We start from the raw sequence: 22,641 nt of genomic DNA, 5'->3' as shown, positions 1-22,641 counted from the left end.
CAACCCAACCCAACCCAACCAACCCAACCCAACCCAACCCAACCCAACCCAACCCAACCCAACCCAACCCAACCCAACCCAACCCAACCCAAACCCAACCCAACCCAACCCAATTCACACGGTTGCGGAGTTGCCCCAAGCATTGCCTTATTTTCCTATCGACACGGTACTGCCAGCACAAGGTCTGTTCCTCCAAGTGTGGCATTGCCATCGCTCATGTCACTGTTTGTTCCTCGACATGAGCAACAGCCACTGTCTGTGTATGTGTGGCTGTACAGTGTTGCAATAGGCTTTCCTCACGTTGAGGAATGAATAGTGCAATCATGAGGAATGAGGAATACCACACCAGAGGAACAGACCGCTGTTTAGTTACGACCTCAGCTGTATTGTGGGAGTTGTCCGAGTTTTATTGTCATATATTGTCATATTGGTTCCTCTGGAACCACCTCCATCCTGTCATGACATGTGCGGCAACATGACACGTAATTTCAGTGGATATGAATCATTCCTGAGTGTGACGACGTTGCTAAAGAAGACCTTGCTAACAATGACCATGGCATCTGGCCAAAATCAGATCTCAGGGTTTTCATCCAGATGCCGGCAGTCCGCGGCAGTGTCCTCATGCTGTGATGAAAAATGCCGTAAGGATTTTGATATGTCTATGTCCAAACTCCCCCCTACACGTAAACTACCAAAAACGAACTACCTAATCCACCAAGGTAGTCCTACGATGCCTCGGCTTCCAATTGTAGGCATAATACCCATATTTTGGGGACTTGGGGCGAACTTTGATGTGGACCAACATCTTCGTCTCCCTTTCATTGGTGCAATCTGGAGGCAGGCCACTCAGCTCCAGTTGGGACTCTTCCCTGACAGTGCTGCGCTCATCCCGGAATACATTGGCTGGACTCACTCTGAGATGCAATCTGTGCAGCGGCTCTTTGAGGTTGCAGGCAACAAGTCTGCTGATCAAGTCGGAATCCTCTTCACATCTCGAACGCACCCAGAACTGGCACCTGCGAAAAAACTCTGGAAGGATGCTTGGAAGAAAATCTGGAAACGGCTAGATGGTTATAACCTCATCGTTCAGCTTCTACATCGGAATGCCTGCCACCCTCACCAAATAATGACGCGGGAGGGTCAGGTCAAGTTCCCATCGAAACCTGTCAGCCTTGGCAACCTGCACCAGGACATTGCAAACGAAGTTTTCGGCCCTGAAATTTCTACAATCGACAGGAACGATGGCGAAATGATGATCTCCATGGATGTGATGGATGTAATCGACAAAATGGTTAGTATCGTCTGGCACAATCTCCAGGTCCAGACGTCCCGCACTCAAAAGGAAGCTGGAGAATTGCATGTGGAAATTCTTCGCAAGTATGATGGTATGTTGGAGGACCTCATTTCTACATCGTCACAGTGACACAACAAACACAGAAATTCGAGCATGCCTGGATGGTAATACGCCAGACAAACTCAATATGCCGAAGATTCGTAGTTTCATTCGTTCATACTTGACATGGCGGGAGAAGGCCAGACTATTCATCGACAAACATCGGAGAAAGGAAATCACGGAGATGGAGACCTACATGGAATGGCTTCTGCATCACATGCGTGTCGAGGGTGCAGAGAACAAGCTTGTGGGGAACAAGAGTGTGTGACCCTTAGTAATGTTTCGTCTCATACTCACCGACGATTTGTAGTGGTGGTTGCAGTTACTGCAACCACCTTGTATGTCCTGCAGAATCTTGCCAATGACGAGCAACGTATGGATCTCGAGCGCTACCTTGTCGAGCTGTGGGATCAGGATGTGTACAGCTTGGGACCCGAAGACCTCAGAGAGGTGCAACTGACCAATTGCCTTCCCTCTGGTGGTCAACAATCATGGGGCATCGAAGACCTGGGCATCGAAGCTGCAAGAGGCTTTTCATTGGAGCAGCTCAAGGAAAAGCTTGGCCTCAATCTTGGCCACATACAATCTCGGCAGCTTGGTTTCCTGAACACGGAATACGATGTTTCGCAAATCTACTCTCCCTGGGATCGTGAAACCTGGAAGGACTATCGCCAGAGTGGAAACATCCAGCCTCTCCATCTTCAGGAGCAGCAATTAGATGGGCTCCACAGCATATACTCCATGCTTTTCCGGCCCCGACCCTCCCCAAAAACGGGCATCCTCATTGCTGACACTATGGGCATTGGGAAGACTGCGTAAGCAGTGGTGTTGATTTGGTCATCTTGGGACTATGACTAAGAAGTTTTCTTCCAGGCAAGCACTCGGATTCATTTCCATGGTTATGTCGCGAATCGCAGCACAGAAACATCACAACATGAATCTCCCTGATGGATCGATCTATGGTGAGCGGCGACCACTCCAATACCTCAAGGGGAACATACCCTGATACATTTTCACCATAGCTGAGTGCCCCTTCCCAGTTGGGTCAAAGGATTCCAACGTACACTGTGGTCCACATGTGGTAATCTCTTCGGTGTCCCTGATGGAGAACTGGATGCGGGAGATTCGAACCTGGTTTGCACCTCAAACTGTGGATGTGTTTCTGTACTCGTCCAAGTCAGCCAATGGATTCTGGGCAGGCAATGGCCCCTGGAACGCCTCACAGTTGCCACTGGAACAACGGATTGTTGTGGTTTCTGATTCAGTAAGATCTTGACACGTCTGAATTTCAGATACTCACCATCCTATGCTGCCAGCTGTACAAGAAAGAATTTTTGCGTTTTTTCAACAAGCCCTCATCCCCTTCCCGTCCTGGAATGAAGAGCCAACCGGTATGGGAATGTCCACGCCGCCGCAATCCAAATCAGTCCACAGATGGGAGCATATTCTGTCTCAGGCCCTGCACCTTCATCGCGGATGAGGTGCATGTGTTTCGCAAAAATCCGGCAGAGTTGATACCCATGCGTGAACGCTCACAATTTGTCATCGGGATGTCTGGCACACCGCTCATCACAGAGCCCCAGGTAATCACGTCCCATTCCTCAGAGCGACATCGTGTCTAACCAAGTACAGGATTTGTTGAACCTTGGACTTTTACTCGGTATCCCCACCTTCATGGACCTTGCCGTCACCTCCAAACAGTGGGACACTCAGAGGAGCGTTGCATCTATGCAAAGAGCTTTAAGCAAGAGGTGCAAGGCAGACTTGGAGAAGGCGATGGAAACGGGAGATTTCAGCACCATCAACTCCGATGACGCTGCCATTGGTTACCGTGCCCTAATCCATGAGTCCATCATAGACTTCAAGAAGCACTTCGAAGGGGTGATTCTGCGTCGTTGTCTGGAGTCCAAGCGTCGCGATGGGACTCTTCTTGTTGCATTGCCACCTCTCGTCCAGATCCAGGTGTGGGTGAAGTTGGGTTCAGCACATGAGAATGCGCTGTCAGGCATAACGAAGGCAGCAGTGGACAAGTCAGTATTCTCTTTCAGCACTCGATACAGGTATTCACCCTGCCACCTTCAGTGGCACCATGGGACCAAAAGAATATGGCGTAAGTGATGTTAGTTGTTCCAGTGGAGTGTACTACTGTCTGACGACACAAATCATCAGAGATTTCTCATCAGGGGTAGGAAGGGGACAGATCACTGTGTGTCCTGTTCTCGCAGCATGTCAGCACCAATTTTTGGGTCCCTGGAAGACTACGAACAGAACGGTGGGTTGGAGCACTGTGCCAAGTGGGAAACTGCACTGCAGATCATCAAGCACGACTGCCTTCGTGATGACATCCCCCCCTGCACCGTGAACGAGGCTGGGGAGATCCAGATTCCTGCACTTTCTCCTGGTGCAACTGTGAAGCCTACCCAGAATCGGAAGATCGCCGTGTTTATGGAGTTCAAATCCAATGCCCCAGCCTTTGCCTCCGCCATCCATGTCAAACTCAACATCGGTGCCCTCGTTCTGGATGGGGACAAGGATGCATCGGTCCGGTTGCCTATCATCGACAAGTGGAAGCGTGGCGAGGTCGTGAATGGGCTGCACATTAGGGTCCTGATCTTTACCAACGTTCTGAAGGCTGGTGTGAATCTGAGCGCTGCTGATCGATTGATTCTTATGGTGAGTCCCTCTCAGCGCGTCAACATGTCATCCTTTTGCTTGACATTCACCTACCACTAGAATTCCCAATGGAGCCAGCAAGATACAGATCAGATCATTGCTAGAGTCCACAGGCAACCCCAGAAATCACCCGTCCATTGCTACCATATGTGCACGGTGAACTCTGCTGATGCGTTCATGCTGAATACATCCAAGCATAAGGCACTCCAGCTTCAGCTTTTCACTAACCAGGCGGACAGAGAAGGTAAAGTCCTTTTTTGATCGTCCATCAGATTCTGAGACATACATACAGAACTGGAGGCAATAATTATAACTGGAAGCGCCCAAGCAGCCATGGATAGTGTGGAAGAGGGCACGGAAGAGTCGGTGGCTTCAACCTCCAAGAGGAAAAAGCGATCCTCTGATGCAACCAACACCAAGGGCAAGAGGTTGCGGGCAGATAAAGCGAGCACACCGGCCAGCTCTGATGCTAGCAGCTACAAGTTGCATCCAGCAAAAGCCAGAATTCCCCCCAGCGATGCAGATGACGAGGACAGTACGTAATTTAATTTGACCTTGGGAGAGATACGCATCGATGGATTCATATCCAACAGGCACCTCACAGGCAGATAACATGGGGAGCCAAAGTTGGAGTGGTAAGACTGCGCCTCTGCATCACCCCTCACGACTGGCATGCTGATTTAGAGTGTAGAGAACCAATCAGGCCGGATGGAGCCAACTGGTGACATGGGTGGTTCAGAGGGTTCAGATTTGGACGAGTTGCGACTGGGAGGCAAATACAGCAGTGGTCAGTGCAAGGGCAAATGATCACTGCATGTTGTCTAACGTGATTTTCCTTTTTTTTAGGATCCAGAGGGTTGGGCATTGGCTCAAGGAGTGTGGGTCCTTCTGCCTCAGCCACTGCCCCAAGCCGTGTTGCATCCACTCTTGGTCACGCTGTGCAAGGCCCAGCGATATCTACACCCAATCGCACCACTCAAGTGTCTACAACTCAGGGTACATTCATTGTACCAACTTCCTCAGTCTCATCTCGTCCTCGTCCTCGGCCACGTGTAACTGGGTTAGTGGTCACCAGGGACGCAGCCAGAGAAGCCACCAGGGAGGTCATCAGGGAAGCTAGTCCTCCAGAACTGCCTCGTTTCCTACCGCACACAAAGAGAGGCCGGGGGGAAGGTTGTAGGCGTGGAATAACACTGCGATGGACTATTGGGGAAATAACTATACAATGTCCACAGAGTGTGTTAGAATTAAAAAAAAAAAAGTTTACAACGTCACCCAAATTCTAAAATCATAGCTGCTCATCGTCGAGAGCGATGGACTCATAATAGAGGGAAAAAAGTTGCCTAGGAATGTCAAGTTTCAGGGCAATTGGCCCAGCGGTTGTGGAGAGGTGATGATATTTGCCTTACCACGATGATTCCACATGGTGTCGAATGCCACGTGAGCCTGCCGGTAGTGAGAAATGCCGGCCTTCGGGAGATTGCGAAGCCAGTGTGACAAAGTTTTGTGTCACAAGATTCTGATGCGGTCCTCTTTGGTCCTAACCGTCCCCGTCTCATGTTCTTTTTCGTGATCACACATGTGATGGTGGTCCAATCTTCCTCGCCTTCCAGTTACCCATTCCACTGACTAATCTGCTTGCTGAGGAAGCGATCCGCTCTCCTTCGCCTACCAACAATGCCCACCTGGCAGCCAGTCTGCAAGCATCAACCGTTCTTCGCCAGCCAGATGCAATGAAGATCCCAGTTAATGTCAACCTGCGAGCGCAAGGAATTTTGACCTCGAAAGGGGAGAAATGTAAGGCGATAGCGGAGACCTCCTTTGGAGCATGAGCAGGGATGAGTGACGTTCATCTATTTGTGGGGCTATACATGTTCACCATTTAGGGAGATGATGCCGCAAATGAGATCAGGATTGGGGGGGTTCTTTGGATGCGGGTTCCATGCAGTGGTTTTTGTATCTTCGGCTTCACGTGCGGCGCTTGCCAATCCACTCTGAAAAGCCATTCATTGTTCATGTAAATGAAGCGATCTCGACTTGGTCTTTCCCACAGAAATCAACTCGGATCTGTACTGGCCTGCAGTGTATTTGATTGAAATCGGAGTCGGAGGTCACACCAATCATGTTGCAGGAGTCCCTGGCTGGTAACCTGGAACTTAGATAGCTTCTGGATCTAACCACTGAAGTGGTCCATTCACGAAACCACCGTGCTCGAGCGCTGCAGATTCATGTCGCCAGCGAGATCACCTCTCCAAGCATCAACGACGACAAGGTGGGAACCTTCCCGCTTCTCCATTCACTCCTAATCATCCCATTGCCTCTGATGGCTCTCGAACAACTGTTGGTCCTTTGCATAGCCGTGCTGTGCAGGAGCACAATATTGCAGTGCTCTCCTGCTAGAAAGTAAGCATTTGGGTTGGTGTTGTTGAAATGGCTAGTGCTGACTCCTTTACCACCTTTCCTTTCTCGCATCGACTTCCCCACAGATGCTGGTGACGGTTCCCACTCGCTCAACTGCCGGTGACCTATTCTGACCTAATCGGTCTGGATCAGCGGTGTAGTGGACCCGGCCCGCAGTGGGCCAGCAGCGAATGCGATTGCACAAGACAGACATGGCAGCCCGTAGTTACAAGCTACAAACAATGTCGAACCAATCCCAGCGCAAACACTTATCACTAAGCGCTGAATGCAAACAAAAGAAAAACAGTCGAAACAAGATACAAGGGCAGTCAATGGTACAGCAGGAGGCGATGGGGAGGGGTGGGATGCATGAAAGGGTAAGGCAGAACTAAGAATGAGAGCTAAAGAACAAACAAAGTCAAGTGCCTTAGTGAAGAAGTGAGTGGTTCGCAACAGGGAAAGACCCACAAGATCGCACGCGATGAATCGGTTGAAGATGCAGTGTAATTTTGCAGAGACTAGTGCTGCCTAGTCAGCATGCATAAGTTACAGGTCCCATCACGCCATGGGGCAACTTACCAGTTGGCCAAACCAAAGCGCAGGTGCAAGGACAGGTCCAGAGGATGGGGTAGCGCGAGGTCCCATCCGTTGGAGCGACTTGAATCCTGCCCAGGATCCAGGATTAAGTTAGGACCCGGATAGGTTTTCGTCCCTCGGTGCTGCAACAGCACAGGACATGGGGCCATCTCCAGGCCGCGCAAGTGGGACATGATTAGACACGTGAAAAAAATTTGAACGCAGATTTATTAGGCCCTTATTCCTTATGCATGGGTCGAGCATATCAATTATGCCCAGTCTTCCAACTGGCCATCCTGCAAATTAGTTTCTTTATGACCCTGACAACATCGCTAGTCCATCTTTTCGTCTTATATGATCATGTGCTGGCCCAGTGATTGTGCGACAGATGACGGTCTGAGAACTTAACGTATTTTTCAAATGATGTATTGGACTGTTCTCAAGCCGAAGGGTATCAACTTGTTGGAATAAAGAGCCAGTCGGAGGGACTCATCTCAACTTGCAAGTGGCCAGCTGACTTACTTGGTGGCGTCTCGTTGCTTTCACCTGCATGCACTGGATTTAAAAGGGACAGATCTTCTGGGCAAGATGAAATGGAAGACTGGGGAGTATATTGCCCAGTCCAGTAGCACATGAACTAGAGGAGAGTAATTACCTAGCGAGTATATCGCTGGTATACATGAATCAGTACAAGATGATGGACACAGTGAGAGGATAGTCAGACTCACCTCAGTGCCGTAGTGTGTGAACTGAGGAAAGAGTGGTGAGATTCAAAAATTCCTGCCTTGATCGCTAGGCGCTATGATTTTCTTTTTCTAACACAAGAAAACGATGCAACAACTGCATTCGCGACGATGTCGAGGTATGTTCATAGTTCTGTATTCATCATCCCTTACTCTAGTATCTCATTTCCCTTTTTAAACAAGGCTTTTTCTTCAAGGGCATTCCCTCGCCTATTCCCTTACAGGTGTAGAATACCCAAAGGAGAACGGGATCACCCCCCCACATTTATTGAACACATCGGATGGTGCTTACAGTATCATGATGGGTGTTTTTGCAGAGACCATTCGTTCCCTTGTTCCCTTTGGTATCTACCAACCACAGGGCCTCAATTCGGAGCAAAATCTGGAGTCAAACGATCAAGTGGCCCCCCCCAGTCTTTGGGTTACAATCAACCCAAGGAACCAAGTTTTTGTGGGGACAAGTCCGTGCACCGCAAAAAGTCGGATTCTGTGGATTCTACCCAACAACGCACACTACATACCCACCTATGCTTCAATTGCTCATTCCCTCACTATCTAACACTCCATACACCCATTCCCTATTTTTCCATATTTTTCCCATCATTCCCGACAGTCCCAGGTCAATTTCCCACACCCAACCACACGGCCAATTTCACCCCCTCCCCAGACCTCCACAACTACACATCAAACATAGCCATTTTTCTGCCCGATGGTGATGCTCTACCTTCCCCCCTTCACTCATGGAGCATTTCCCAGAATGGAAACCCCATTGGTTCAGCACGGTGTAGAGCCTCACGTGGTGTTGACAGCACCTGTCAATGGCCATATCTCAGGAACTACTGCACCAATCGGGACAAATGAGGGTTCGTTGGAAAGCTGGAGATGGGGAGGTTGCTGACGGGAGGATAGGCGGGCGCTGTAGCGAAGTGTTGCGGAGTTAACCCTTACAATTTCCATTTCGGATCCGTTGTCACAATTCCCCCATTCATTCTATATCTTTTATTGTTTCTCTGTCCCTGATTGGACATTCTTTATTTACAGTTGCCTATCGGCCCGTTTGCATTTCCCCACTGCATTCATTTTATTTCCAGCCCATATAAAATAGAGAAACCTTGTACATAACAAGTTAGTACTGAATAGACCCGTGAAGTGTTAGTTTGAGGTTTTTACAGACCTAGTAGCACCCCTGGACCAAAACCCGACCTCCCAACCTGTACCTGCGCATCACTACAACCCTCCCCCTCTTCTCTGTCTCAAAGTCAAGGCGATCGACCCATTACAACATTTGAAGGAACTGAAGGACCAAATGCTATGGAAAGAATGCAAAACTTGGTGGCAGATCTGTATCTCACGCAGCAAATGCGAGTCCATGACAAGGAATGGACAGTACTGTTAACATGGGAAGTGCAAAGACCGACATATCAGGATGCTATGGAAACTGTTAGTAGGAAAAGGAGACCAGCCAAGGACAAACGATGGAATACTTGTGGCAGACATCGGAACACCATCAAGGGGAGCATTGACACCATTTAGCACATACATAATAACACTATCACATGTAAGAGGATTGGGAAGGAGGACAAAAGGAGAGTGGGAGCAGACAACGGTGGGGGTGTAGTGCAGAATGGAGAAAGTAGACATGTGGAAAGGATCTGGCGAAGATGTAATGAGAATTGAGAAAGAAGATGACATAATTTCAGCATCGAAATTTCACTAATATTGCCATGGTGAAGAGACTCTTTTGGCAGCAACTGTTCCGAGAAAGGAAACACACATAGATCACAAGCGCTGCTAGACTCAACATCACCAATTGTGAGTTGGCCTCAGCATCATCCTGGTTCAGTACAACGGAGGAGGGTGGAGACCATGTGGTGAAGTTAACCTACAAGTTCTCATTTTTATGTTCAGGTGGCGCCAACAGTTATTGTGACAAAGTTTGTGTCACAACTGTGACAAAAGCGGTGATGCACAGGGGGAACAGAGTATGCATCACCGGTTCGGTCACAAATATTGTGACACAAGTTGTCACCACATTTCTGTTCCTCTAAAGGGATCTGTGTGCTTTCGTCAGCTTGAGGAAAGCCTATTGCAATAGAAAGAGTGTCAGCACCTCCAAGAGGAACAGAAGTGCATCTGTCACAAAGTTTTGTCACAAGATTGTGACACAAACGGTGATGCATACTCTGTTCCTCCAAGGGGAACAGAAATGTACCACTATGCTTTCGTCAGCTTGAGGAAAGCCTATTGCAATAGAAGGAGTGTCAGCACCTCCAGGAGGAACAGAAATACAGTGACAACTTGAGTCACAATTTTTGTGACACAACAAGCGGTGATGCACACTCTGTTCCTCCAGGGGGAACAGAAAATGCAGTGACAACTCATGTCACAATTTTTGTGACTCAACCGGCGATGCATACTCTGTTCCTCCAAGGGGAACAGAATGCCTCTGTGACAATATTTTGTTACAATATTGTGACACAAACGGTGATGCATACTCTGTTCCTCCAAGGGGAACAGAAGTGCATCTGTGACAACTTGTGTCACAATGTTTGTGACCGAACCGGTGATGAGTACTCCGTTCCTCCAGGGGGAACAGAAAATGCAGTGACAACTTGTGTCACAATTTTTGTGACTCAACCGGTGATGCATACTCTGTTCCTCTAGGGGGAACAGAATGCCTCTGTGACAATATTTTGTTACAATATTGTGACACAAGCGGTGATGCATACTCTGTTCCTCCAGGGGGAACAGAAGTGCATCTGTGACAACATTTTGTTACAATATTGTGACACAAACGGTGGTGCACACTCTGTTCCTCTAGGGGGAACAGAATGCCTCTGTGACAACATTTTGTTACAATAGTGTGACACAAGCGGTGGTGCACACTCTGTTCCTCTAGGGGGAACAGAATGCCTCTGTGACAACATTTTGTTACAATAGTGTGACACAAGCGGTGGTGCACACTCTGTTCCTCTAGGGGGAACAGAATGCCTCTGTGACAACATTTTGTTACAATAGTGTGACACAAGCAGTGGTGCACACTCTGTTCCTCCAGGGGAAACAGAAAATGCAGTGACAACTCGTGTCACAATTTTTGTGACTCAACCGGTGATGCATACTCTGTTCCTCTAGGGGGAACAGAATGCCTCTGTGACAACATTTTGTTACAATATTGTGACACAAACGGTGATGCATACTCTGTTCCTCCAAGGGGAACAGAAGTGCATCTGTGACAACTTGTGTCACAATTTTTGTGACCAAACCGGTGATGCATACTCTGTTCCTCCAGGGGGAACAGAAAATGCAGTGACAACTTGTGTCACAATTTTTGTGACTCAACCGGTGATGCATACTCTGTTCCTCTAGGGGGAACAGAATGCCTCTGTGACAACATTTTGTTACAATATTGTGACACAAGCGGTGATGCATACTCTGTTCCTCCAGGGGGAACAGAAGTGCATCTGTGACAACATTTTGTTACAATATTGTGACACAAGCGGTGGTGCACACTCTGTTCCTCTAGGGGGAACAGAATGCCTCTGTGACAACATTTTGTTACAATATTGTGACACAAGCGGTGATGCATACTCTGTTCCTCCAAGGGGAACAGAAATGTGGTGACAACTTGTGTCACAATTTTTGTGACCGAACCGGTGATGCATACTCTGTTCCTCTAGGGGGAACAGAATGCCTCTGTGACAACATTTTGTTACAATATTGTGACACAAGCGGTGGTGCACACTCTGTTCCTCTAGGGGGAACAGAATGCCTCTGTGACAACATTTTGTTACAATATTGTGACACAAACGGTGGTGCACACTCTGTTCCTCTAGGGGGAACAGAATGCCTCTGTGACAACATTTTGTTACAATATTGTGACACAAGCGGTGGTGCACACTCTGTTCCTCCAGGGGGAACAGAAAAGGCAGTGACAACTCATGTCACAATTTTTGTGACTCAACCGGTGATGCATACTCTGTTCCTCCAGGGGGAACAGAAAATGCAGTGACAACTTGTGTCACAATGTTTGTGACTCAACCGGTGATGCATACTCTGTTCCTCTAGGGGGAACAGAATGCCTCTGTGACAATGTTTTGTTACAATATTGTGACACAAGCGGTGATGCACACTCTGTTCCTCTAGGGGGAACAGAATGCCTCTGTGACAACATTTTGTTACAATATTGTGACACAAGCGGTGGTGCACACTCTGTTCCTCTAGGGGGAACAGAAGTGCATCTGTGACGACTTTTTGTCACAATTTTTGTGACACAAGCGGTGATGTATACTCTGTTCCTCCAAAGGGGAACAGAAATGCAGTGACAACTTGTGTCACAATTTTTGTGACCAAACCGGTGATGCATACTCTGTTCCTCTAGGGGGAACAGAATGCCTCTGTCACAATATTTTGTTACAATATTGTGACACAAGCAGTGATGCATACTCTGTTCCTCCAAGGGGAACAGAAGTGCATCTGTGACAACTTGTGTCACAATATTTTTGTGACCCAACCGGTGATGCATACTCTGTTCCTCCAGGGGGTACAAAAATGTGCAAGCCAAAGTAAAACTTGCTAGAGTGCCCTACTGCTTGATGCCCTAGCGCTAGGGCAAGCTGAACCTGGTCCCTAGGAATTTTTTGACCCTAGGGCAGGATGACCCAGGTTAGGGCTAGGGATCCTGCCCTAGGGATTTTTCAAACCCTGGAACCCTAGGCCCCCTCTTAAATAGTCCTCTAACCTGGGCAGCTATGCACTTGGTTTCCTTTGCATTTGGCAGGTCTCAGCAATGTTAATGATATTTGTGTCAGCATTGTGAAGTAAATTGTTGAGTAAGGTGATGGGGTACGAGGGGGTACAACAGGGTACATTGCAAAGATTCCCCTATAACTTGGCAATGGCTGCACTAAATTTCATATGGTTTGTACGATTGGAAAACTATGATTTTACTCCATTTCTGTAGGCTAAAATGTTTGTAGAATTCATTACTTGGGTAATTGGCTATTGCCTTGCTGTACCCCCAAAAGCCCAAGTGTCCACAAAAATCTGGATAATTCATATTAGTGTTTATTGATTAAGATAGACCTACTTTGGTCTAATATACATGTCAATAGAGTCCCTGGCTCCTGAGATATTTTACATTCTTTCAAGTTGTACCCCCTAACAATTGTTTTGTGAATAACTCAGCAATGACAACAGCTATTTATTTGGTTTCTTTTGCGTTTGGTAGGCCCTAGTAGCCCCTAAAACATATCTTATTTACCGGTGGTGTTTTAAAGTAAACTGCTGAGAAAAAGTGCGGGGTACATCGGGGTACAAGGGGGTACATGCAAACATTGATGAATAACTCGGCAACCACTGAGCAGAATTCTAAATTATTAGTACCGTTGGAAAGCCACGATTATAGGCTATATTTGGGTGCCCAAACATCCACGGGGTACATCAGTAATAGGCTATGCCTGGTGTTGAAAATAGATTGGGATCCGATGCATGAAACACCAAAAGAAAAAAATTTTTTTTTCCATTCCAGTTCTTTTTCTTCTCAAACTCACGTTGACTTTTGTTTCGATTGTATTTAGGGAGTGTGGAATATTAAAAATGACGATGTTGGGAGGAGCTTGCAAAATGAGCCTGTTGGAAGGGAGGCGTGCTAGGACACCCAGGTGGCAAGAGCCACCAAAGGTGCATGGAGCCAAAACGATCCGATGGAGGCTGGTGCGTGGAGCGAGAAAAGAGGCGAGATGAACGCTCCTGACATGTCACGGTTTCATCGCACCTATATTGGCCTGTGGAAGCCACAATGCCGGAGGAAGGGGGAATGCGGTGGGCTGTGTCGAGGCGAGCAGAAAGGTGAATGATAAATGCTGCCGATATCCAGCCATTTTACCGCACGTAAGTCAAGTCTGAACGAGTAGACATGAAAACCTCAGAACGGCAGAGGCGATAAGATAAGAAGAGGGCCAAACGCACCAGCTCCCGCTTGCCCGCAATGGGGACCGCTTTTGTATTGGCCTAAAGTACCGTCCAAATCCCTGTCTACGCTGGCAGGACACGAGGCAGCTCGCTGAGATGTGTGACGCTGGCCTGTGGGCGTTGTAACGGGTCTATCGCCTAGACTCGAGACAGAGAGAAGGGGGAGGGTGGTAGTGTGCACGGGTGTGGTTCGTTGGGCCGGGTTTTGGTCCGTGGGTGCTACTGGGTCTGCAAAAACCTCAAACAAACACTCACCTACATCTCTCTTGGACGTCAAGGCTGAGTAGTATGATGAGAGGGGTCTTAGACGTTATCAACTAGCTCAATGGGGGCGTTAGGGTCGTGGATGGCGTCTTTGCCACTTGGATGCAACTTCTGCTTGTCCCTTCACGGGTCTATTCAATACTAACTTGTTATGTACAAGCTGTTATCTAGTTTTTATATGTTTGAAATGAAATGAATGGACTGGGGGAATGTAAACGGGCCGTTAGGCAACCGTAAATGATGAATATCCAATTGGGAACAAAGAGACAATAAAAGAAATATGAATGAATGGGGAATATATCATAACGGGTCCGAAATGGGAAATGTAAAAGTTAACTCCACAACGCTTCGCCACAGCGCCCGCCTATCCTCCCGTCAGCAACCTCCTCGTCTCCAGCTTTCCAACGAGCCCCTATTCGTCCCATTTGGTGCAGTACTTCTTGAGATGTGGCCATTGACAGGTGCTGTCAAGACCACGTGAGAGTATACTCCGTGCTGAACCATCCGGATATGGGATTACCATTCTGGGAAATGCTCCGGGGGTGAAGAAGGGTGGTAGAGCATCACTATCGGGTGGAAAGACGGCTGGGTTGTGAGTGTGGGTATGGAGGTCTAGAGAGGGGGTGAAATTGGCGGCGTGGTTGGGCGTGGGAATTTTGCTTGGGGTTGTCGGGAATGATGGGGAAAATAGGGAAAAATAAGGAATGAGTTTGTGGAGTGTTGGATAGTGTTAGAATGAACATCGGGAGCGTCAGAGGGTATGTGGTATATGTTGGTGGCCAAATTCCACAGAATCCGACTTTTTGCGGTACACGGAGTTGTCCCCACAACAGCGTCGAGCATGGTGCGTTGGACCACTCGCAAAAACCCCCAAACTGCAACCCCCTCCATCGATGTCGAAGCCCGAACTGATGAGCCATGCCTGAAGTCGATGCACCAGCACCGTCGAACACGACGTCCGTCCGAGGCATGAACGGGGCATCCACTTGCTGTCGGCTGTCAAAGCCCAGCATGGCAATCGCATGTGCCGTTGGCTTGGTTTCTTTTCGTTTCGTGTTTTCTTTCTTTCTCTCTTTTTTTTTTTTTTCGCACTCCAGTCCAGTGGCCCGTCACCGTTCGAGTTCCAGCTGGACAGCCATGGATGGAAAGTGATTTAGCATTCTTCAATCGCCCCAGATGTGCGTACTGCGTACTTAGATAACTTTCAGTGCACCTGGATACCTTCAGCTAGTTCCAAAACGTATTTTTTTTTTTCGAATTTCTTTTTTTTTGACCGGTCGCATCGCCCACTGGGGGAGTCGGAGTTTTTTCCGTTTCGTACTCATGTGTGTATACCATCCAGAACATTGCCAGGTAATTACTTCATTAGTTCAAGCACAGCGGACTGAGCGAGAACATCGTTAGTCTCCACTTTTATCTTATACCACCACCCATTTTTCCACCCCTTGTTTCTATCCGTTTGACTACTGACGGTGGCGACAGAGTGCCTTTGCCATTTCAGTCAGATCCGGTTCGTCTTCCCCAACGAACATACATCATCATGGCCATAGAAGCTAGCGCAAAGAGGTTGACAGCATTTGGAGAGTGGGGAACCCGTCCCTCTGCAAGTGGATAAGGCACGGACTTGCCTTCAATACCATGGCCATCAGTGTGACTGTGGAACTCCAAGCATCCCCGCTTGCCGATTGATCGGCAGAGCTATGATACAACCAGCTCCAGCGCTTCATGCACCCAGCAGCAAGGAAGTACACTGTGACGCAAAAGGATGTCATGCATGCATGTTTCGCCTGGTACGGACACCAACCGTATCATGTGACGTTCGACACCGTGTGGATCCTATATATCGGTCAACGAGGCCTAACTGCTTAGTTATCTCCTTAGCTGTATTTAGCAGAGTTGTCCGAATGATATTGTAATATTGTATTACTATAAGGTCATCGACTCCCTCATGCAAAAAATGAAGGGGTCCTCTATCATTCCAAATTGTGCCTTTATTCTTCTGTTTCTTTTTTATGTAATCCTCTCTTTGTACAATCCAACGAATTATGGACTCCATTGCAGCAGGCTGGAGACTTGTATACGCAGCCTGTTGAAATAACCACCTCAGCCTAACAGGGTATCTATCTCATTAGGTTGCACGAATTGATCATGCACCTTCGTTCGTGGTGGGTGACTGACGGGCCAGGGCCTGCATTTCTACCGGTGAAATTCATGACGTCGTTCTTCACCTGATCGGTCTTTAATCCTCTCTGCTTTAGCCTCCTGTGCGCTGCTGTGAATGCCAGTTGGATCGCCTTCGACACTCTAGATAGAGCTGAGGCTGTCAGCGATCGATCCTCTACATAGAGCGTTAGTGGCAATAGAGCCTTTGTTGTATTGTGGGCTTAGCTCTGGGTCTGCATTTTTCATCCTTGCCGTTTCCTCCGCTACAGCTTTGCACATCAGGGACATGATGTAGGCAGCAAGAATTGAAGATATACATGAGCTCCGAGGGACGCCTGTTGTTATGGGCTTGAGTTTCTCGCGTTTGCCATCAAGCCAGAACCGCCCTCATCCTAGTTTAAGCCAACTTTTAATCATTTTCCAACACCTTTCGATGCAGAAGTTAAAGGTTCCCCTTTATTTATACCATCCACACACCCACGCAATGCGCAAGCCTCATTCTTAAGTTACCACCCTCACTCGTTTAACCTATCAAGCAAGGTCTTTTATTAAGTTGACGCGAAGAGTTCTGACACCGAGTGGTGTGCCTTCCCATCTATGAAGCTCCCAAGGCCCCCTCATCCACTACCTCCGTGAAATCCCCACTCCAGTTGACCAGATCTCCAAATCCATTACACCCCTTTCCCCATAAACCGCCCACTTCCCCATAAGCGTTTGGGATCACTAGACCCGAGTTTTGGATGCCAATGAAACAGTACCACCTTCGCTTTGCATGTATATCCAAGGCCCACCTTTCCACTTGACCCCGAATTCCCGCGTTTGTTTTGACCACAAACTCCCGAGTCGTCTAGCGCAAGTGCCATTAACTGCACCTTTGGCCTAAATCCATCCCAAGTACTGCCACTTGTCCACAGTTACCCATACACGGTCCATATTCGTTATACGACGTCGACGACTAGGAATGGCGACTTGACGCAATAAGAAGAGCTGTAGGAGATGATCATAGGATCCTAACGAGCCCTTGAATGCCAAGATTGGTGGGGAACTCAGCGAGATCCACAAGCATTTCTGAAGACGACTTCTCTTTGTGCCGAGTTTGAAGGAAGCTGGTGCACCACTGATGGGATGTTTGACCTAGTGGAGTGAGTGCTGAAGAGGTTGGATGGAGATGAGCGCGCGCGATGAGAACCCGTGAGAACGTCTTGAGGTCACATGGCATTCCACACCTTGCGGAGTGAGGACTGAACTTTCTGATGTTTATTGCCTTTTCCCTGCTGTTTGACTTCTTTCTTTTTGGGAGATTTCAAGGGACTGCAATCAAGAGCTAGGCCTATATGTTGTGGGGACAAGTCCGTGCGGGTTAAAACGAGCCTCATTGCACACTTCACCCTTTACTGCATCAGGGATTAGGATTGGTGAGTCGGGGTAATAGTAGGAGTTGTAGAGGTTGTAGAGGTGGTTCTGACGAGTCCAAGATCGTTGGATTTGGTTGGGTTGTTGAGGAGATATGACATTTTCTTTATTATCTTTACTATTTTCATTCATTCACGCAGTGACTTTCCTTTTCTATTTGGATCGGACTCTTCTGTGACACTATATAGTAGTTAGAGAGGGTTATCAGCCCAAGGACCCCACTACATACAACGCGCTGTTTTGTTTTATTTGGTTCTGTTGTGGGCGAGAGTGGATTTGCGTTTCCGCTTGATCATCATCGCCCCACTCCTCATGCCTCACCCCAAAACTCAAAAACGCATGCGTTCCAGCCTCCAGCACAAAATGGAACGGCTAGAGAGAGAGCTACAAGGTGAGTTCATTGCTACTTTTATCTCTAAACGCGGATCTTAGAGCACTTCTGTGGTCGATCGCGTCGCCTAGCGATTCAGAAGGACAACAGTATGTGTAAGGTGTAATATCGCTGGTATGTTAGTTACTACAACGTATTTTTGTGCCCTTAGCACGCCAGACACGCATCCGAGAACAAATACCACGCCCAGAGGGTCGTGCAGATCGTCTTCAAGGTGGATTCTCCCTGACCGAGGTGATGGGGATTACGAAGGATGAGATGAATCTTGTACGAGTAAGTGAGGCCTTTATTTTTACATAATGCCCTATATTGACAAACCCGTGTAAGGAATCTGTTCGATCCTCTTTGCACGCAAATCTCAGGGGATCATTCAAGAATGGTACAGTGAAGTACAACTCCATTGACCTTGAAGTGCTTGGGTTGATCAGAAATGACGTGAGCGTATTGTATCACTCTGAACATCATTAATTCTTTACACCACATAGATCGTCAAAGAACATCCATGGATTAAATCAAACTATGAAGGGACCTGGCCTATTCAGGCACTAATCAAAACAGCGATAGAGAACCGCAAGAGAGTCATTCGACGAAATGGGCGGAAAAAAGGCAATACAATTCCTCTGCCTGCCGATAACCTCTGATCCACGATTACACTCTACCATACAGGTGAAATTGCCCCACGGACCCCAAGGCCAGCGAACATGGCTCAGAATTGCTCTCGGAATGGAAGGGAGATTAGTGCTGCAACAGCAAGTGGCACCAAGCTGAAAGGGGACCACGTTGAATCAGAAGACAACATTGATTCGGACGATGGACTTGACGAGTTAGATGAGGATGGTGCCAAATCAGATGATGACTGCACCAAGTCCGAGAATGACGACTCGGACGACAATTCCGAGGGTGTGGGTGGCCGCTGGAACCGGAGAACATCTCAACAGACACGAAAGAATGGTGGGTATTAACCATAGATATTTCCCACTGGCGCCCAGCTTTCATACTCCCCAATCACATAGGGACGAAAAGGCTTCGCTTCCTTGTGACCCCTAACGATAACTACACTGGCGATCCTGTTACCGATGAAGGTGAGCAGAGTTGACCTGTTCTTAGATTAATCACACTCCCCATGATCACATAGACATTAACCGGAACTCTACGCGTAAGTATGATATTTGCCCCTCCCTTAGCTATGGCTTCACTGACGTGGATAGGTCATCCTCGTGCCCGTTATTACGACAATCATACAAGTGAAGATGAGACTGAAGATGCCTCGATGTCCATTGCTCAAGCTAAAGGTACTTGCTTGATACTGTCTTCAAGAGGACCTTGGCATCGTTCACCAACACTCATGATAGCGCCACGACCAAAACGCAAGTCACTTCCTCACCCACTCTTTCAGCACACTCATTTTGAAACAGCTCGTGCCCTTCCGAAGAAAACCGCACCTTTGGACGAGGAGAATGAGGTGGAGACCAGTAGAAAACACCCTCGGGGGCTGCATGACCAATCGAATAGTAATCGGACTGGCACCAAACCAGGTGAGGGAGGGTGCTCCCCACCTCACTATTTTGATACACTCCCATAAATAATCTCTAGGCATTCCTCACAGCCGTCACCCAGAGGACAGAGCTAGACGCACGAGCCTGAGAAACTCGGGTCAGAAAGGAGCCAATGTCGAACAGCGCAGAAGTAGACACACGAGCCTGAGGGGCGAGGGTCAGAATGCTAGCGACGATCAGGGAAAAAGTAGACGTGCGAGCCTGAGGAGCTCGGCTCAGAAAGGAAATCGTCCGTTGATCCCATTGCATCTGACTTGCACTTACTCCGAACCTTCTAGGTTAACATGCTTACTGCTTCACAACGTCAGCCTTCGCCACCGCATCTTCTTGTTGATTTATCATTGCACCAATTCCCTTGTGCCTCATTACCTTGACCCTCTCACCCATGTGTACCATTAGAAATTCCATCCCGACCATCCAGATATCCGTCACTTCCTTTCCCATCTCAAACTTTTTGGTAAATGTAATATAATCACCATGCTTGCCGAGTTCTCAATCAGACAGCATAGCGTTTCCAAAGATATGCGATTAAGTCTCAAAGTGGAGCAGGATTGGTCCCACCACTAAAAGGATATATCAAGGATCATGAATTTGTACAGGATAAATTGATTAAACATGTTGCAAGACAAGATTTTACCACGGGATTTTGATCAAAAAGCCAGATTCATCACATGTACTAGGCCAAGAAGAAATCGTGTTTAATAGCGAAACTCCCGTCGCATATCGGGCACGATTTTGTCATGGAATTAGTTTTCTCTGTGCGGTGGTGTCTAGACACGTGGCGTCCACTTAGCGACTCTGGCCTCTACATACCATTGCCACCCTTGCCCATAGATACCAAAAGGGCTTCCCAGCAAATCCCTGATCCCTTTCATCGGGGATTTTGGTCCTCAAACTCATGTCATCGTGACCGGAGGCGATCAGACACGACATAGAGGCTGCATGGCGGGAACCACAACAAAGTGGTATCGATGATCACCTTCGACATCGCTGGCTTTTTCGGTTTTATCCCGCACTCATACCCGCTCCAGACAACGAGGAAATTTCACATCCCCAACCCCATCATAAAATGGACAGACAGCCCGAGGGAGAGGAAAGGGCCCATTTATGTGCACATGGGGTGGGCATGCTCTCAGCGTCGCCAGGGAGGCTTGAGCTCTTTAGTCTTGAGCTGGCCGCTACGTCTTGGTTCGCATCTGGACTCGGACTTCCATGCTACAGCTGGGGTGCCTGTGAAGCGGTCTACAAGCGCGCATGTCCTGGACATCATAGGTGTGTTAAGGCCGGGAGGCCTTACCTCTTTAAGCTTGGCCTCTAACTCCACGGCAGTTTGGGAAAAGATGCCCTCCGGCATCGCGAGTATGTGGGTGTCACCGGGGAACTCGGTGACCTGGGTGTGCTGGGCCTCTGGGTTTGTTCCAGGCTCACGCACAAGTGGGGCCGACTGGCTGCCCAGACCGTGCTGTGCCTCTAAGGCCTTATCTGGGTCTTTCTCGGGCAGCGGGATATAGCCTTCATCCAGCTCAGGCTCAACATGCAACGTTTTAGCATTGTCGGGTACTTCAATATCTTGGTTGACATCGTACAACTCATGCAGTGGTTGATTTGAAGACCAGAACATTGCGCGAGTCACCTCTGGACTCGATGACTTGGTGTCCCCAAGCTCAACGGGGGTCTCAGCGTCGTTACGGTCTTCAACGATGAACGACTCTAAGTCATTAAGTAACTGGTCCAACTCAGACTCGGCTCTGGACGGAGGTTCGGCTTGGGGCTCAGCGGAATGCTCGCAGCGTGTCCCAGCTGGGCACTTGACATGGCCGACTGCTATGGCTGGTTTTGAGTGGCATGGAGCACTATGTGAAATAGGATTTTGGCTATCACTAAGCCTCGGCCGGTTGGATCTGCACGTCTCTGGCGTAAGGATCAGCGCGCGCGGGGGTAACTTGGCATAATCTTGATCAAGTAATATGGCCGGCACTACTCTGGTTGCCTTGGCTGGGATGAGATGTTCAACCAGTAACAACGGTTTGGGAATAAACACGTTGTGGCGTGGGCTCATGCTGGGGGACATAGGCTCGACCTTACTTCGACATAAGACATCCGTTGCCATTGCCTGTTCTGAGACACGCTCTCCTCGCGCATATGTAAGGTAGTAGTCTCTGCTAGATGGCAGTACAGTCGCATCCTTGGACATAGGCGACGTTTCTAACTCAAATTTCAACCTGAACACATCCGACTTGTGCTCAGAACTTTTGCGGCAAGATTTGCTGTACTTGGCCAGGCGAAACTCGTCATAAAATCCGATCGCCTTCATTGACTGAGGCTCCTTGACTTCATCTGGGCAAACGAGGTCTTGTATGAGAATCTTGGATTCCAATGTGCATTCGAGGCCCCTAGGCCCAAGCTCTTTATAGCTATGCTCTAGTACGTCAAAGTAGCTTGCATCGTCAAGCTCTTGCTCGGACTCATAACTCAGTGGTATGGCAATCGACTTCGCCTCAGCAGCACTGGGTGTCGTGAGTGTTTTGGACGGGCATTGATCTAGCGGCTCGGTAGGCACTTGCTTTGAGGGACCTAGGTCTTCAGCGAAGGAGTCGCGTTCATAGACATACTCAAGGCCGTTAGGCCTTAGCTCTTTGTCCTCAGGCTCTGGCGATACAGAGGAACTGGTAAGGGCATCGCAGGAGCTCATCTCCACGCCAGACTCGGCGACACTTGGCGTCTCTGATCTGTGGCTCGATTCCGTGTCGGACTCAGGTGTCAAGTCACTTGTATACTGCAAAGGCGATGGAACTGGCAACGTGCTGTACACAACATAATGGACTGCATCTGTCACTGAAAGTGAACCATTTCTGCGGTGGTCTTCATCCTGGATACTCAAGTCCGAGTCCGCGACATTGGAACACATCATTTCGCGGGCCTTCCCATTGTCACCAGCTTTAGACTTCGCAATGTACGACTCCCAGTCTGGATCGTAGTCATCACCCAGTTCGCTATCGGTACCATCACTGAAATATGAGTCCAGATCGAAGCACTCATAAACCGTCTCATGGGGACTTTCATCATGGCAGCGCGAATCCAAGTCAAGGCCGGGTACAT

The 22,641-nt window shown here is 48.5% G+C and overlaps 5 protein-coding genes across 5 annotated transcripts; 4 read left to right on the top strand and 1 right to left on the bottom strand.

Annotated features, from left to right (window-relative positions):
- The first annotated feature begins 2,295 nt into the window (after positions 1–2,295).
- On the top strand, positions 2,296–4,058 carry EI90DRAFT_2113946 (uncharacterized protein). The gene is made up of 6 exons (XM_039052601.1): positions 2,296–2,355; positions 2,416–2,657; positions 2,710–2,976; positions 3,026–3,423; positions 3,476–3,503; positions 3,627–4,058. Exons 1-6 carry the CDS (start codon positions 2,328–2,330, stop codon positions 3,753–3,755), a joined length of 1,092 nt encoding a protein of 363 aa, XP_038907311.1. The 5' UTR covers positions 2,296–2,327; the 3' UTR covers positions 3,756–4,058.
- Positions 4,059–4,495: 437 nt separating this feature from the next.
- On the top strand, positions 4,496–5,275 carry EI90DRAFT_3112324 (uncharacterized protein; the record flags this gene model as incomplete). The annotated part of the gene is made up of 4 exons (XM_039062654.1): positions 4,496–4,601; positions 4,660–4,701; positions 4,758–4,853; positions 4,913–5,275. Coding segments are annotated over exons 2-4 (452 nt in total), but the record flags the coding sequence as incomplete, so codon positions are not given.
- A 12,632-nt stretch (positions 5,276–17,907) lies between these two features.
- On the top strand, positions 17,908–18,627 carry EI90DRAFT_3142557 (uncharacterized protein; the record flags this gene model as incomplete). The annotated part of the gene is made up of 5 exons (XM_039064989.1): positions 17,908–17,986; positions 18,028–18,075; positions 18,138–18,259; positions 18,314–18,421; positions 18,472–18,627. 5 exons carry the CDS (start codon positions 17,908–17,910, stop codon positions 18,625–18,627), a joined length of 513 nt encoding a protein of 170 aa, XP_038907309.1.
- Positions 18,628–18,687: 60 nt separating this feature from the next.
- EI90DRAFT_3026602 (uncharacterized protein) lies at positions 18,688–20,109 on the top strand (the record flags this gene model as incomplete). The annotated part of the gene is made up of 7 exons (XM_039057948.1): positions 18,688–18,937; positions 19,000–19,068; positions 19,122–19,142; positions 19,195–19,278; positions 19,402–19,521; positions 19,580–19,771; positions 19,964–20,109. 7 exons carry the CDS (start codon positions 18,688–18,690, stop codon positions 20,107–20,109), a joined length of 882 nt encoding a protein of 293 aa, XP_038907308.1.
- A 539-nt stretch (positions 20,110–20,648) lies between these two features.
- On the bottom strand, positions 20,649–22,641 carry EI90DRAFT_3235373 (uncharacterized protein; the record flags this gene model as incomplete). Its single annotated transcript, XM_039066512.1, has 2 exons — positions 20,649–22,550; positions 22,586–22,641. The coding sequence occupies 2 exons, from the start codon at positions 22,639–22,641 to the stop codon at positions 20,675–20,677; spliced, it is 1,932 nt and encodes a 643-aa protein (XP_038907307.1). The 3' UTR covers positions 20,649–20,674.

Source organism: Cantharellus anzutake (genome assembly GCF_015039405.1).
Source record: "Cantharellus anzutake strain C23 chromosome Unknown EI90scaffold_503, whole genome shotgun sequence".
NCBI classification, from domain to species: Eukaryota; Fungi; Basidiomycota; class Agaricomycetes; order Cantharellales; family Hydnaceae; genus Cantharellus; species Cantharellus anzutake.
The sequence above is the reverse complement of the archived record's forward strand: the minus strand, read 5'-3'. Positions and strand labels throughout refer to the sequence as shown.